The sequence below is a fragment of the Taudactylus pleione genome, unplaced genomic scaffold, assembly GCF_031769625.1.
Source record: "Taudactylus pleione unplaced genomic scaffold, aTauple2 ptg000015l, whole genome shotgun sequence".
Taxonomy (NCBI): Eukaryota; Metazoa; Chordata; class Amphibia; order Anura; family Myobatrachidae; genus Taudactylus; species Taudactylus pleione.
The window spans coordinates 9235003-9247836 of record NW_028284417.1 but is presented as its reverse complement, the minus strand read 5'-3'; the positions used below and the strand labels follow the sequence as shown (position 1 = coordinate 9247836).

The following is a 12834-nucleotide window of genomic DNA, read 5'->3' as shown; positions in this document are numbered from 1 at the left end:
GCAAGTAGAGTGCCCCGGGAGGTAACTGTAGCCAAGTGAAATACCAAAATTGCCACCTCAAGTAGCAATGAGGTAATGAATCCTAATAATTGCAGAGTTAAAGCACACACAGGAAAGCAGCACTCAGCAAGGACAGAGCAAAATGGTATTTCTACAATGGCTGCAGCCATCCAAATCCATAACTCCTGCACTGCTTCACAAACAGGACTGCCTGCGACAGATACTTTAATAGAGGGCTGCATTGGCAGTCAGTCAAAACTGACCGGCTTACAGCCGAAAACAGCAAAGGGCAAAAATGCAGTTTACAGGCCACAGAGCTGAGAAGGGTCACTCACTGAGGTGTGCTGAGAGCCACGGTGATATTTGGTGGCTGTCCAGAGCGGCAGACAGGGCCTGACAGGGACTGATAGTGCATTCCAATCAATCCATCAGCCCAATTACGCGTTTGGAAATGATTTTGTAAAATACTTGGCAGAATCCAACTTGCTTGAAATCCACGATTCACCAATTCCAACCCACAAATTATGTGAATCTGTGAATTAAGGATTTTCAACATCTTGGATTTTGCTGATCATTGGAGAATCAAAGATCGGGTATCGGGGAATCAGATTAAGGTATCAGTCAATTGGTGTATGGGCCTTTACTCCAGTCTACAGCCCCAATCCCCAGGAAAGACGTGACTACTTGAAGGTCGCAGATCAGCTTCAGTCCCCAAGGTGGGTTGCTAAAGCTGGACAGGAGGTTATTTACAAACAGTCTGGACAGGTGTTGTGCCTCGCTGAGCCATTATCAGGATGGTACAGGAGAGCTGAGATTCAGCATCTTATTCTACGCAACACCATGCCACGCACCCAAGTGAAAACATTTTTTAACATAATTAGCACTTGTACATACTTATTTTAGATGCAATTTATTTTTTATACTGTATATTTGTTACTATATTTTAATAATACAAACTTTTGATATCAACCATTTACTCTCACATTATATTAAATAATAAAGAACATGAGCAGTTCTCCTATTACTGTTGAACTATATTAAGGCTACCATGATTCAGTACTTGCTAGTACCCTTCGTAATTTAAAGGGAAATATAGCTTTGCACAAAATGTTGGCTCAATCAATTTATTAGTAACAGGATGTACTAGAAAGGCAGGGGTTAGCTAGAAAATATGTTTGTGATGTAAATATACAGCAGTTTGCACAAAATAAAACTTTTCAGAAGAGACGTATCCATTGGCAATTCAGCTGCTTCTAAGCATCTCCAAAAATGATCATAGCTGGCTCTGGTGAAAGCTCCCTAATAGCTATATTTAAACATGACCACAGCAGGAATTGCTTTAATATGCCATCTTATATGTGAAAATACTCAACCTTACCTATTTTCCTGTAATATGGTACTAGATTACACAGCTTGAAATACATTTTACATAATGGCTTAGACCTAGAAAATTCTTCTAATGTCACCACTTAATGTAGACACAATAACCGATATTACTCCATAGATCAAAGTTGTGTTGACAACATCACGCCAAGTGTGATTATCTCTAATGCAACTTTGCTGCTGTCAGTGATATTTAGTAGAAATGTTAAATGGGAGGTTTAATTGTTTCCCTGGGACATACTGTAGGCAAGCATAATAATTCATGCGTAGAAATTTAACTTTTTTGGCATTAATGTAATAAATTCACATATAAAAAAGTTGAATTCAATGTTCAGTTCTAGTTAAAAAAAATATTTTTCTTTAAATGAGGAATCATTGGAATTAGTAGAATTGTATGGTTCTCCTAAGTGGGAGCTCTCCAGAGGTTTTACTTTAAGTTCACTGTAGTAATCATCAGATGATGTCCAGTAGAGACAAGATTATCATACTATATAATAATCATTTGTTGTTTCCAAGGATGTAAACGTGCATCTCCAGGTTTCATAGGAAAACGTAGTTACTGTAGGCAACTGGTGATGCCACTGTAGTTTCTAGGACCGCCACTCTGCTCTGAAATGGGCAGAAAGCATGGGCGTAACTACCATAGGTGCAAGGGGTGCAGTTGCTATGGGGCAAGAGCTGAGGGGGCCCAGCTTCCTTGATAAAGTTACATGTGTTATATACATTTTCTACCATTGGGTGGTACAGTACATAGGGGCCCTTACAAACTTTTGATATGGGGCCTTCGAATACCTAGTTACGCCCCTGGCTGAAAGGGACCTCTTCTGAAGAGACATCTAAACAAAAGAACAGTGAGGAGAATCTTGGGAAGTACTGCGCGTGCCTGGGGAGAATGGGTGTGCCTCACAGGAGGTGGAAAACCCCTTACCTCATAGTCCCTGTAGCAGCCACATTACCTGCACCCATAGTAGTTCTGCACCTGGTGGTTTTGCGAAAAGTTGTAAACTACTTATGTAAATTTCCTAGCTAACTAGCTATAGACTTTCATTCAATAAACATTCTCACTTTATCATACCCATAGGCCTATAAACTGATATTTGTTTTCTTGTAAGAATGGTAACTTATGAATGAGGAAAAGTGCTGAAATGCATCTATTTTCATGTCACACACATTAGTGACATTTTAAGGTTTAACTTTGAGAACTATATAGTGCCTAGAAACAGCAATATCTCATCTATTACAGATGGTCTAGTGCTCTGTATGCTTCTATTTATTGACTAAACAAACAATACATTTTCACCAGTTTGACATAAGATATGAAACTGGACAGCACCTCTAAAAAGTCGTATAAAATATAGTGTGTCCATATAACTTAAGTTAATGGAAGAACAATAAAAACTTTTACAACAGACTATTTCTCTTTTGGACTGATGCTTAAATCCTGATATCGCTTTATTTTTATATATTTAATAGATGCAAAAGGTGTTTGAAAAACTTCCTGGGTTTAAAGAAATACAGGTTTTACGATTTAGGTAAGTCAGCACTTTGTATATACTGATACTCCACTGTTATTTATATATTTTTAACTTTATTTTTCTGTAAATATGCCGTAGATTTCCCCCTGTGGTCTTCCTCCTATCATTTTTTCATTGTCGTGCACACCAGTTCACCTGTTCTGATATGCAGAATAGCCAAAGTACATGGAGCACCGATATTTTATATTTGTTGTTTAGACCATAAAGGGCCTCAAAAGTGGAGTCAGTGAGAGCGCTCACAGTGTAGTATGTACAGCCTCTTAACCCTTAAATTAGATGCCAAATTACAAATGACTGCATACATTTAAGAAAGGAAAATAGGTTTATCTGATAACGCTTTCCAATCTTTCAAATCCAGGTATCCAAAAACATTGGTCACTGAGAGAATAACCTACAATAAACTAGAAATGAGATGTTTGGTTTTGACTCTGATCTTCATCACAAGTTCGGATCTCAGAACGAGACAAAACTTCATCTTTCATGGACATCTATGCCGACATGTACGTGAAAGATGACGTTTTGCCACGTTCTGAGATCCGAACTTGTCGGGAGGATCTGAGCAAAACCGAACCACAAATAAAAGCATTTAGGTGAGATACCATATGACCACCAGTTGTATTTCTAATGTTTCTGGACTTTTATATGTACTTATTCTGAGACTTTAGATCTATTCTAAGATGCAGTGGTTTTTATGGTAATATACTGTAGCTGTAGGAGAGCAGTTTTGGAGATCCATCCTGACATAGAGGTGTAATAAGACAAGCTTATATTGTTCTTTCTCATATTTAAATTGGGGGCCCACTCCTTCTGAATAAAAATGACATTTTATATTGTTTTATGGTATTGCACCAAAGTGCACTTATAATATGCTTATTGTTATGCTCCCGGTGACCAGCGTTTTTTAGATACCTAGATTTGGGAGATTGGAAAGTGTTATCAGATAAACCTCTTTTCCTTTATAAAATGTAATTTGGCACATTATTTAAGGGTTAAGGGACTGTACATACTACACTATTAGTGCTTTCCCCTCTTATTTTTAGGATTTGGTCGATTTGGATCTGGATATGGAACAGATTGGAGGAGGTGTCCAATGCAAGAATGCTGTAGTCGCCATAAAATTGCACCATGCCTATCACACAGATACGCATCCTAATAGGCATCTGTAAGGTGCATCATTATATTGCATTGCTGTACCCATTCTTTACATGCTCCTGTCACACTTCTCCAAGTGCAATGAATCGCAATCCTAATACATGCTAAAGTATGAGGTTCATGTTGGTACGAAGGCACAATTTGTAGATGCATATTCTTATTCCTATGTGCCACAATTGGATGTAAATCAATCTCTAAGTCAGGGCCATAGTACACAAATACTTTATATGTTCCGGAGGAAAACAAATGTAAATACACATAATATAAATAAAAAAATAAATGTTCATTATGACAGTTTGAAATTTAAATCATTTGGAAATGTCTACGGGTTTTATATGCATTATGTACAGAGTATTGCCATCTAATGCTTTTCCCTGTTATGAATGGCTAATGCATTGATGTGAGCCAGTTACTTGAACCAATCCTACAATGAAAATGACCTTGAATAGAAATTTACCATAGTATTTATTTAAAGCAAAGTTAGCCTTGTACTAAATGTATTTTTATTACATAAAAACTACCCAACATGCACAACTATAACTAATTATTCCTATTCTTTATTTTGAAAGTGAAGGCTTTACTACTGCAGGTACTGTACCTAACATAACAGGTGCTCCCACTCTTATTAATTGCAATCAGTACAATTTAAAAATATACAGAATAAATAATTATGCCAAGAAAGGGCATACTGATCATGTGGCTGTAACAGTGCATTTGTGGGGTTGGTGGATACAGGCAAATGCTTCTCTGCAAATACAATGTATAGCAATCTTGAAGATTTAATGGTCACTTGCATCATCCTTAAAATATAATATGTTGCCTAACTCCGCACAGACCAATTTTCGTTAATAAGGCACTGCACACCATTCTCACTGTTGCTATTATAGGTTGAGTCTCCCATATCCAAATGCTTGGGAACAGGGGTATTTTGGATATCGGAATATTCTGTATTTTGGAATATTTGCATACCATAATGAGATATCTTGGGAATAGGACCCAAATATACACACAGAATGCATTTATGTGTTATATACACCTTATACACACAGCCTGCAGCTCATTTTATACAATATTTGTAATACTTTTGTACATCAAAAAAAGTTTGTGCACATACATGAAATTCATTTGTTTCATATACACCTTATACACACAGCCTGAAGGTAATTGTATACTATATTTTTAATAATGTTGTGCCTTAAACAAAGTTTGTGTATATTGAACCATCAGAAAGCAAAAGGTTTCACTATCTCAGTCATGCTAAAAAATATTCCATATTTCGGAATATTTTGATATGGGAGACTCAACCTGTACTGTAAAAGTTCTAGGAAAACAAAAATTAACAGAGCATTAAACATATTTATATTCATGTAGAGCTAAATAATCTTAAATCTACAGCAAATATACGTGCCTATGTATTTTAGATTCTGGATATCTCCAAACCAATACTAACACAATAGCTATGTAAATATAGAGTACTTATACAGATAGTATCATATTGGACCTACCGTATCATTCAAAGGGTTGAGGGGTCTCTCTCCTCTCCCCTTACCAAGCCATTCTTTCCAACAGTCCTTTCTTTTGATCTCTTGCAGTGGGAACCGGTGATGGGGGGAGTTGGTGTCTGCACCGTAGGCAGATACAGGACAAATCATCTACAATTATTACATATATAGATACTGCATTAACCAACATTCATGTAGATGTTTCATGCAAAGCATATTCCACCAGTACTATTACCTATGTCCAGATCTTAGAGCACTACAGTGTCCATTTGAGGATACTATCAAGTATTATAATCAAACACCAGAGTTACAGTATATTCGTTTTTTAACACTACTGACTACTATGAGGTACATTTACTATGCATCAGTTTGGGCATATCAGTGTAATTGGGGTGTGTTCCTGTAGGATTGCATTTTCCTGATTTACTTGACTCAAAACCAAACAGAATCAGAATTTGCTGTCTGGATTTTCCTCCATTAAAAGGTTTGAAATCCCAGATTTACTAAATTTCTCTATGAGGGTGTACAGACAAAAAATACAAATTAAAGGTCAAACAGCATTCCAAACAAGTCAGGCATATGATTGTATTGAGATCAGGCTCAATTTCTGGGGGAAAAAAGTTAGTTTATTCAGGAAATTTCTGCACATTACAGTAAAGCAATATAATGTACTTGGGTCAAACGAGCTCCAAAGCATTCCACAAAATGGGATTGTAGGAAAAGGTTGCCATGCTTGACAAAAGATATCCTTGAAGAAAAAAAAAATGCTGCAGATATGTAAGGGACTGTCTGATATGTATGATTGCTAAGTATGGTACAAATCATAAACCCCCTTTAGAATGTAAGCTCTCACGAGCAGGGCCCTCTCCCTTCATGTGCTTCTCCCTCACTTACTCCTGCTTTAATTTACAACAGCACCTAACCCTTGGTTGCTGACGCCATGCTGCTTATTTAAGTGTTATGCAGCAATGTATAAATAGTGTATTTGTCCTGCATTGTTTGTACTGTTAATAACTGTTTTTCTTGTGTTATCATTTGTCTATGTACTTGTTTTGTGTGCTCATTTGTTTATGTACTTTGTAAGGCGCTGCTGGAACCCTTGTGGCGCCATAAAAATAAAGGATAATAATAATAATAATAATAATAATAATAATAATAATAATAATAATAATAATATACTGCATACCTGCCAGATTACACATCCTATCACTATGTATGGCTGTTGCATTGTCACATTCTGTTATGTACCTAATGTTCTGCATCAGTTACTGACAATCTCATTATCAAGCAATGGGAAGATAATTAGGCAACAATGGCAACTGTAGTCACATGACCAGATTGTGGTTGTGCAAGTGCATAACCAGTGGCTTCCAATGACACTGGGCGATGACCTGCCAATGCTTAGTACTACAGATTAATAGGCAGGAGGTCCTTGTGTCCTTTACAGATTACAAGCAAACTCTAACATGAATTTGTAGTAAAGTAATATGTATAGCAATATGAGTTCCTGTGATAGAATTTGGCAGAATGTACATGTAAGCATCAGTGAATGCATTAATTAATAAAATGTACACCTTTGCAAAAATAGATATTAAATATTAATTAAGTTAAAGTTAACTTCATTCTAGTGTACAAAAAAAGTTAATAATCATTACAAAGGACTGTGCAAAAAACTAAAACTCTGTGCTTAATAATTTAGAGCATCCTAATTGCAGAGCAATTTTAATGAGCTCCCGAATCAAAATCTGACCTCCACGTCATAAAACATCTTTTATGTACATTAAGTCTCATGGGAAAGTAGATGTCCTGTTTCAAGGGAATATTAATATGCATATCAGAGAGATCTGATAATACTGTAAGGAATTATCATACATTATAGCTTTGCTTTATCAATGAACAAGCAGCAATACCATCACTTCTTAGTACTCCTTCATAGTGTGCTATGTTCTGTTCTACAGGGGTCTATTTACTAAGCAGTGTTAGGAGACAGAGTGAAAAGTGATAAGGTGCCAGCCAATCAGCTACTAACTGTCATTTTTCAAACACAGCCTGTGAGATGACAGTTGGGAGCTGATTGGCTGGCACCTTATCACATTCTTATCACTTTTCACTCTCCTAACACTGCTTAGTAAATAGATCCCACAGTCTTGATAAACCCATGATAGCCACGTTACATATACTATAAATTGGGGCTTGTTCTGTTTTAACCTCTTATTAATAGCAGATATTCTGAAATAATATTGGTCAGTTTTTGCTTGATTAAATTATGCCATTTAGAATACAGCATTTTATTTGAGGTGGCTATGTTGTGCATACATTTACTTTTGCTCCCACTTTCTATCATACTGTATTGATGTGATTAGTTAATCCTGTTGATTCAACAGTATGTGAGTGGAAACGGAAACTGAATATGGTGAGCTGCAGGAGTACATAAGTAAAGAATTATAGTGCACTCTATTGTTTATAACTAGTTTATGAGACACACTACAAGGAAAGGCCACTGTGGTGCTGTAGGTCATAATTCTAGATTCTGTAAAAGTCATTTAACATTCAGGAGAAGAACAATGATAAATATTTAAAATCTGGAACATTGTCAGGAATAAACATTTCTCTGAACAAATATATTGTTTTAAATGAGACCTTATGAGTTATCCTATGGTGATACAGATTGCACTAGTTACAAATATACATGCCTCTTCCTCGCAAATGCACATCAGTGGGGCTCATCATCCGCAGCGCTGGACAGTGGCGGAACTCCCGGAGACAATGGAGTCATTTGCCGCCGGGCGTCAGCCCTGAAGTGGGCACCTGGCTCCATTGTCCCCGGGAGCTGCATGGAGAAGGAGATCGGCGCTCCACCTCCATTGGCGTAACTACGGAGGGTGCAGGGGGTGCGGTCGCACCCCTGCACCCTCCATTTGCTGAGCGCCCGCTGACTGTGTTACCAGCGGGTGCCCGGCTCCGATTCAAACCCCCGGCAGTAGCCGGAGGACGGAGCTCCCTCCGTCTTCCGGGTCCCGCAGTGTACTATGGGAGTGACGTCATAACGTCACTCCCATAGTGCCGAGGAGCGGACGCCGGGGACGGAGCTCAGGAGTGAGCTCCGTCTTCTGGGTCCCGTTGTGCACTATGGGAGTGACATATTGATGTAACTCCCATAGTGCCGAGGAGCGGACACCGGGGATGGACGGCAGCAGCACTGGAGCGGGTATAAAGGTAAGTGTTTGTTTGTTTGTTTTGTGTGTGTGCGCGTGCGTGCACGGTGGGGGCCATCACTACTGGGGCAACTACAGGGTGCTCACTACTGGGGGCAACTACAGGGGCCTCACTACTGGGGGTAACTACAGGGGCCTCACTACTGGGGGTAACTACAGGGGTTCACTACTGGGGGTAACTACAGGGGTCTCACTTCTGGGGGCAACTACAGGGGCTCACTACTGGGGGCAACTACAGGGTGCTCACTACTGGGGGCAACTACAGGGGCCTCACTACAGGGGGTTCACTACAGGGGGCTCACTACTGGGGCAACTGCAGGGGGCTCACTACAGGGGGCTCACTACTGGGGGCAACTACAGGGGGCTCACTACTGGGGGCAACTACTGGGGGCTCACTACTGGGGGCAACTACCGGGGGCTCACTACTGGGGGCAACTACAGGGGCCTCACTACTGGGGGCAACTACAGGGGCCTCACTACTGGGGGCAACTACAGGGGGCTCACTACTGGGGGCAACTATAAGGGGCTCACTACTGGGGGCAACTACAGGGGGCTCACTACTGGGGGCAACTACCGGGGGCTCACTACTGGAGGTACTGCATAGCGGGACCATTACTGGGGAGCACTACATAGGCGGGCACTGCATAGGGGGACCACTACAGGGGTCATTATATAATAGGAACTGCATAAGGGGGGCGGCGGCAGCTGGGGCTGGCATAGGTGCTGGGGGGTGGTACATTTTAGTTTGGGGGGGCACCAACATTTATCTTGCCTCCGGGCACCTGGGATGAAGTTACGCCACTGGCGCTGGGTATAGCATTCCCAAAACAAAATTACCTTGTCCCCAGCAGTCTAGACGACTGGTTAAATCTCCCCCAACTTGGCTACAAATAATTAAGGGACACCCATTTCAGAAAGAAGGAGGTTCCCTTTTTCAAATATTTGAAATTTTTGAGCCCCTTAGTTCACCAGACAATGGCACCACACCCTATGGAAAGCATATGTTTTATGTATATGAGGGGAGGACATTACATGCCCTATCGCTACCACAAAGACAGCTGCAATCATGTGGGCACCCATATTTGAAAGCAGGGAGTCTCCACTTTCAAATTATGTGGCCTAAAAGTAGATATTATCTGGTGATCAACAGACAATATTACCATGAGAAAAATAGTAATGTTGATGTTGGAATGTGATGAGCAATAACATGGAAAAATGGACTCAGCACAGGGCTGAGTTAAGGATATCGCTATTGAGGTACTGCTTAGGCATTCTTTGATTAGGATTATACATAGAACATGCTATTGTCTATTTGTGGTGCTACAAAGGGAATAGAAATAAAATATATGTGGATATATCCTAAAAGTTCACAGTATAATCTTAAACTTCTGAAATTAAAACAGTTCAAAGAGTCAAATGCAGCAACATGGCAGCTGATTTGTTGCTATGGGCAACAATGTATGTGATCCTTCCATGCAAGCATTTTCAAACTCTGCATCTGCAAACTACTATTATTCACCCTTTTAAATGTATATGAATCTTTTATGACTTGCTAGCAATAGTCATTGCTTGTGTTTTGATAGGGATCACTGAAGCATAGTTTATAGTGTCATACTGCCTGTTTACTAAAACTGCCTGTTTACTAAAACCCACAGTGCAATGTATGTCCATTGATCAATCTGCATCTCAGTCAGCTGACCAATTGGCTCAGATGAGGCCAGTGTCTTAATCAACCATACTATTTCTGAAGCTGCATACACACACAACGATTTTTTTAATGAACGATTTGAGTAAACGATTTTTTCCCTTGAAAAAATTTACTAAAATCGTTTACTAAAGTTGTTCATTTACTAAATGGCATGAACGATTTTTATGAACTACAAACGATTTTTGCATATTCCCTTAATGAAAATCGTTGAGTTGACAAGTCTGACTGAACGACAAGCTACAAACGACAAACTACAAACGTGAACGCGCATGAACAATAATCGTTCATCGTTTGACTCAGAAAGTGAACGATTTTTGCCATCAATTATCGTTAAACGATATCGTTTAACGATAATCATTAAAAAAATCGTTGTGTGTGTATGCAGCTTTAAGAGTCAGTCTTAAGGGCAGCTTGCTGAGGGTTGCAGCTTGATATAGTTATGCAAAGTGTAGTTATAACTAAGTGTGATTACTGAACAGATATAAAACAGTTGAACAAACATTGAACAACATCTAAAACCATGTAATTACAGCTTAATTTCTTTATAGTAGTTTTATTGTTTAAAAACATTCAAAAAACTTTACTACACAATGTATCAAAAACTTATTTTTATTATCTCACTCCATGGATTTATCTCTAAGGGTACATCATCTTTACTCTCCCTGCATCTCATCCTTCAATACATATTGCTGCCTCATTAATCTACTCTCCTCTTACAAACACACATGTGCTTTTAACTTATCTATACACACTGACATAAACAACCACAACCTGTCGTCATGAAAATCTGTCATACAAATCCCACAATTATACTTATATCTCTCTCCTGCTGCTTCTATTAGCTGGTGACATATCACCTAATGCAGGCCCGACCCACATGCCACACCCATAATGAAATATAAATCCAGCTAACCTCATAAACATTGCGTGTCTCCCTTCACCTTCCAAATCACTAAAATGTGCCTTATGGAATTCACGCTCTGTCTGCAGTAAGCTAACATCCATCCATGACCTTTTTATTTCAACTAATCTCAACCTTCTGGCAATAACAGAAACATGGCTCACACAATCAGACACTGTTTCCCCTGCTGCACTTTCACATGGTAAACTACACTTCTCACACACCTCCAGGCCTGGTAATTGTACAGGAGGTGGAGTAGGAATATTACTCTCCCAATCTTTCACATACACAGTTCTCCCACAGGTACCTTCACTCACATTTACATAATTTGAAGTACATTCTATCAGGACTTTCACCCCTTTCTCTCTGCGAGTTGCTGTTATCTATCACCCACCTGGGCCACCTCTACAATTTCTGGAACATTTTTCTGCCTGGCTCCCTCACTTCCTATCCTCAGACATCTCCACCATCATTATGGGTGATTTCAATATCCCCATTGACAGTCCACAATCTCCTCATGTCTCCAACCTCCTCTCTTGGCCTCTCCCAATGGACTCACTCCTCCACTCATCAGGAGGGCCACTGCCTTGATCTTGTATTCACCAGACTATGCTCAGTTTCTGATTTCACTAATGCTCCTTTCCCACTCTCAGATCACAATCTTATCACCTGCACGCTCTCCTCCATTACATCAACCTCAGTGTCATTGAAATCAACCAAACCTCCTAAAACCCGCAGAAATATTAATGCTATTAACTTTCAACAACTGTCTACCTCTCTACAACAACGACTCTCACCAATTTCTACATTCACTGCTGCATCACACCTAAACCAGATTCTAGAAAAACCTCTTGATGAAGTTGCTCCAGCTACCCATCACACATCACGTAGACTTACATGTCAACCGTGGCATTCTAGCTCAACAAGGCATCTACAAAAACTCTCACGTAAAGTAGAACGTCAGTGGCGAAAGTCTCGTACTCCAAGTGACTTCCTCACATATAAGACTATCTACAACTCTTATCGTACTGCTCTGGACGCTGCCAAACAAACATATTTCCAATTTCTAATCTCTGCTCAAGCCTCTAACCCCAAGCAACTTTTTAATACATTTAAATTGCTTCTTTCCCCTCCCTCACCCAAGCCACCTGCTACTATCTGTGCACAAGATTTTGCTTCTTATTTCAAGGACAAGATTGATAAGATCCGAAATGAAATGGTATGCTCTTCCTCAGCTAATGACCTGCTCAATTCCCTACCTGGACCCTCTGGTACATTCTCTTCATTTGACCCCACAAATGAAGATGAAGTATCTACACTCTTCTCATCCTCCTACTCTATTACCTCTCCTCTAGATCCTATACCCTCACAAATCAGTAAAGCTTTGTCTCCAGTGCTCATCCCAACCCTAACTAAAATCTGTAATCTCTCTCTCTCT

At 39.6% G+C, this 12834-nt stretch overlaps 1 protein-coding gene across 3 annotated transcripts in view; it reads left to right on the top strand.

Moving 5' to 3' along the window:
• IMPG1 (interphotoreceptor matrix proteoglycan 1) overlaps positions 1 to 12834 on the top strand; it is a 316264-nt gene that overhangs the window by 52144 nt on the left and 251286 nt on the right. For all 3 annotated transcript variants that reach the window (XM_088471628.1, XM_088471631.1, XM_088471624.1), the window contains exon 6: positions 2857 to 2915. In XM_088471628.1, the coding sequence (XP_088327754.1) occupies positions 2857 to 2915 (59 nt within the window). The remainder of the gene's footprint in view (positions 1 to 2856; positions 2916 to 12834) is intronic.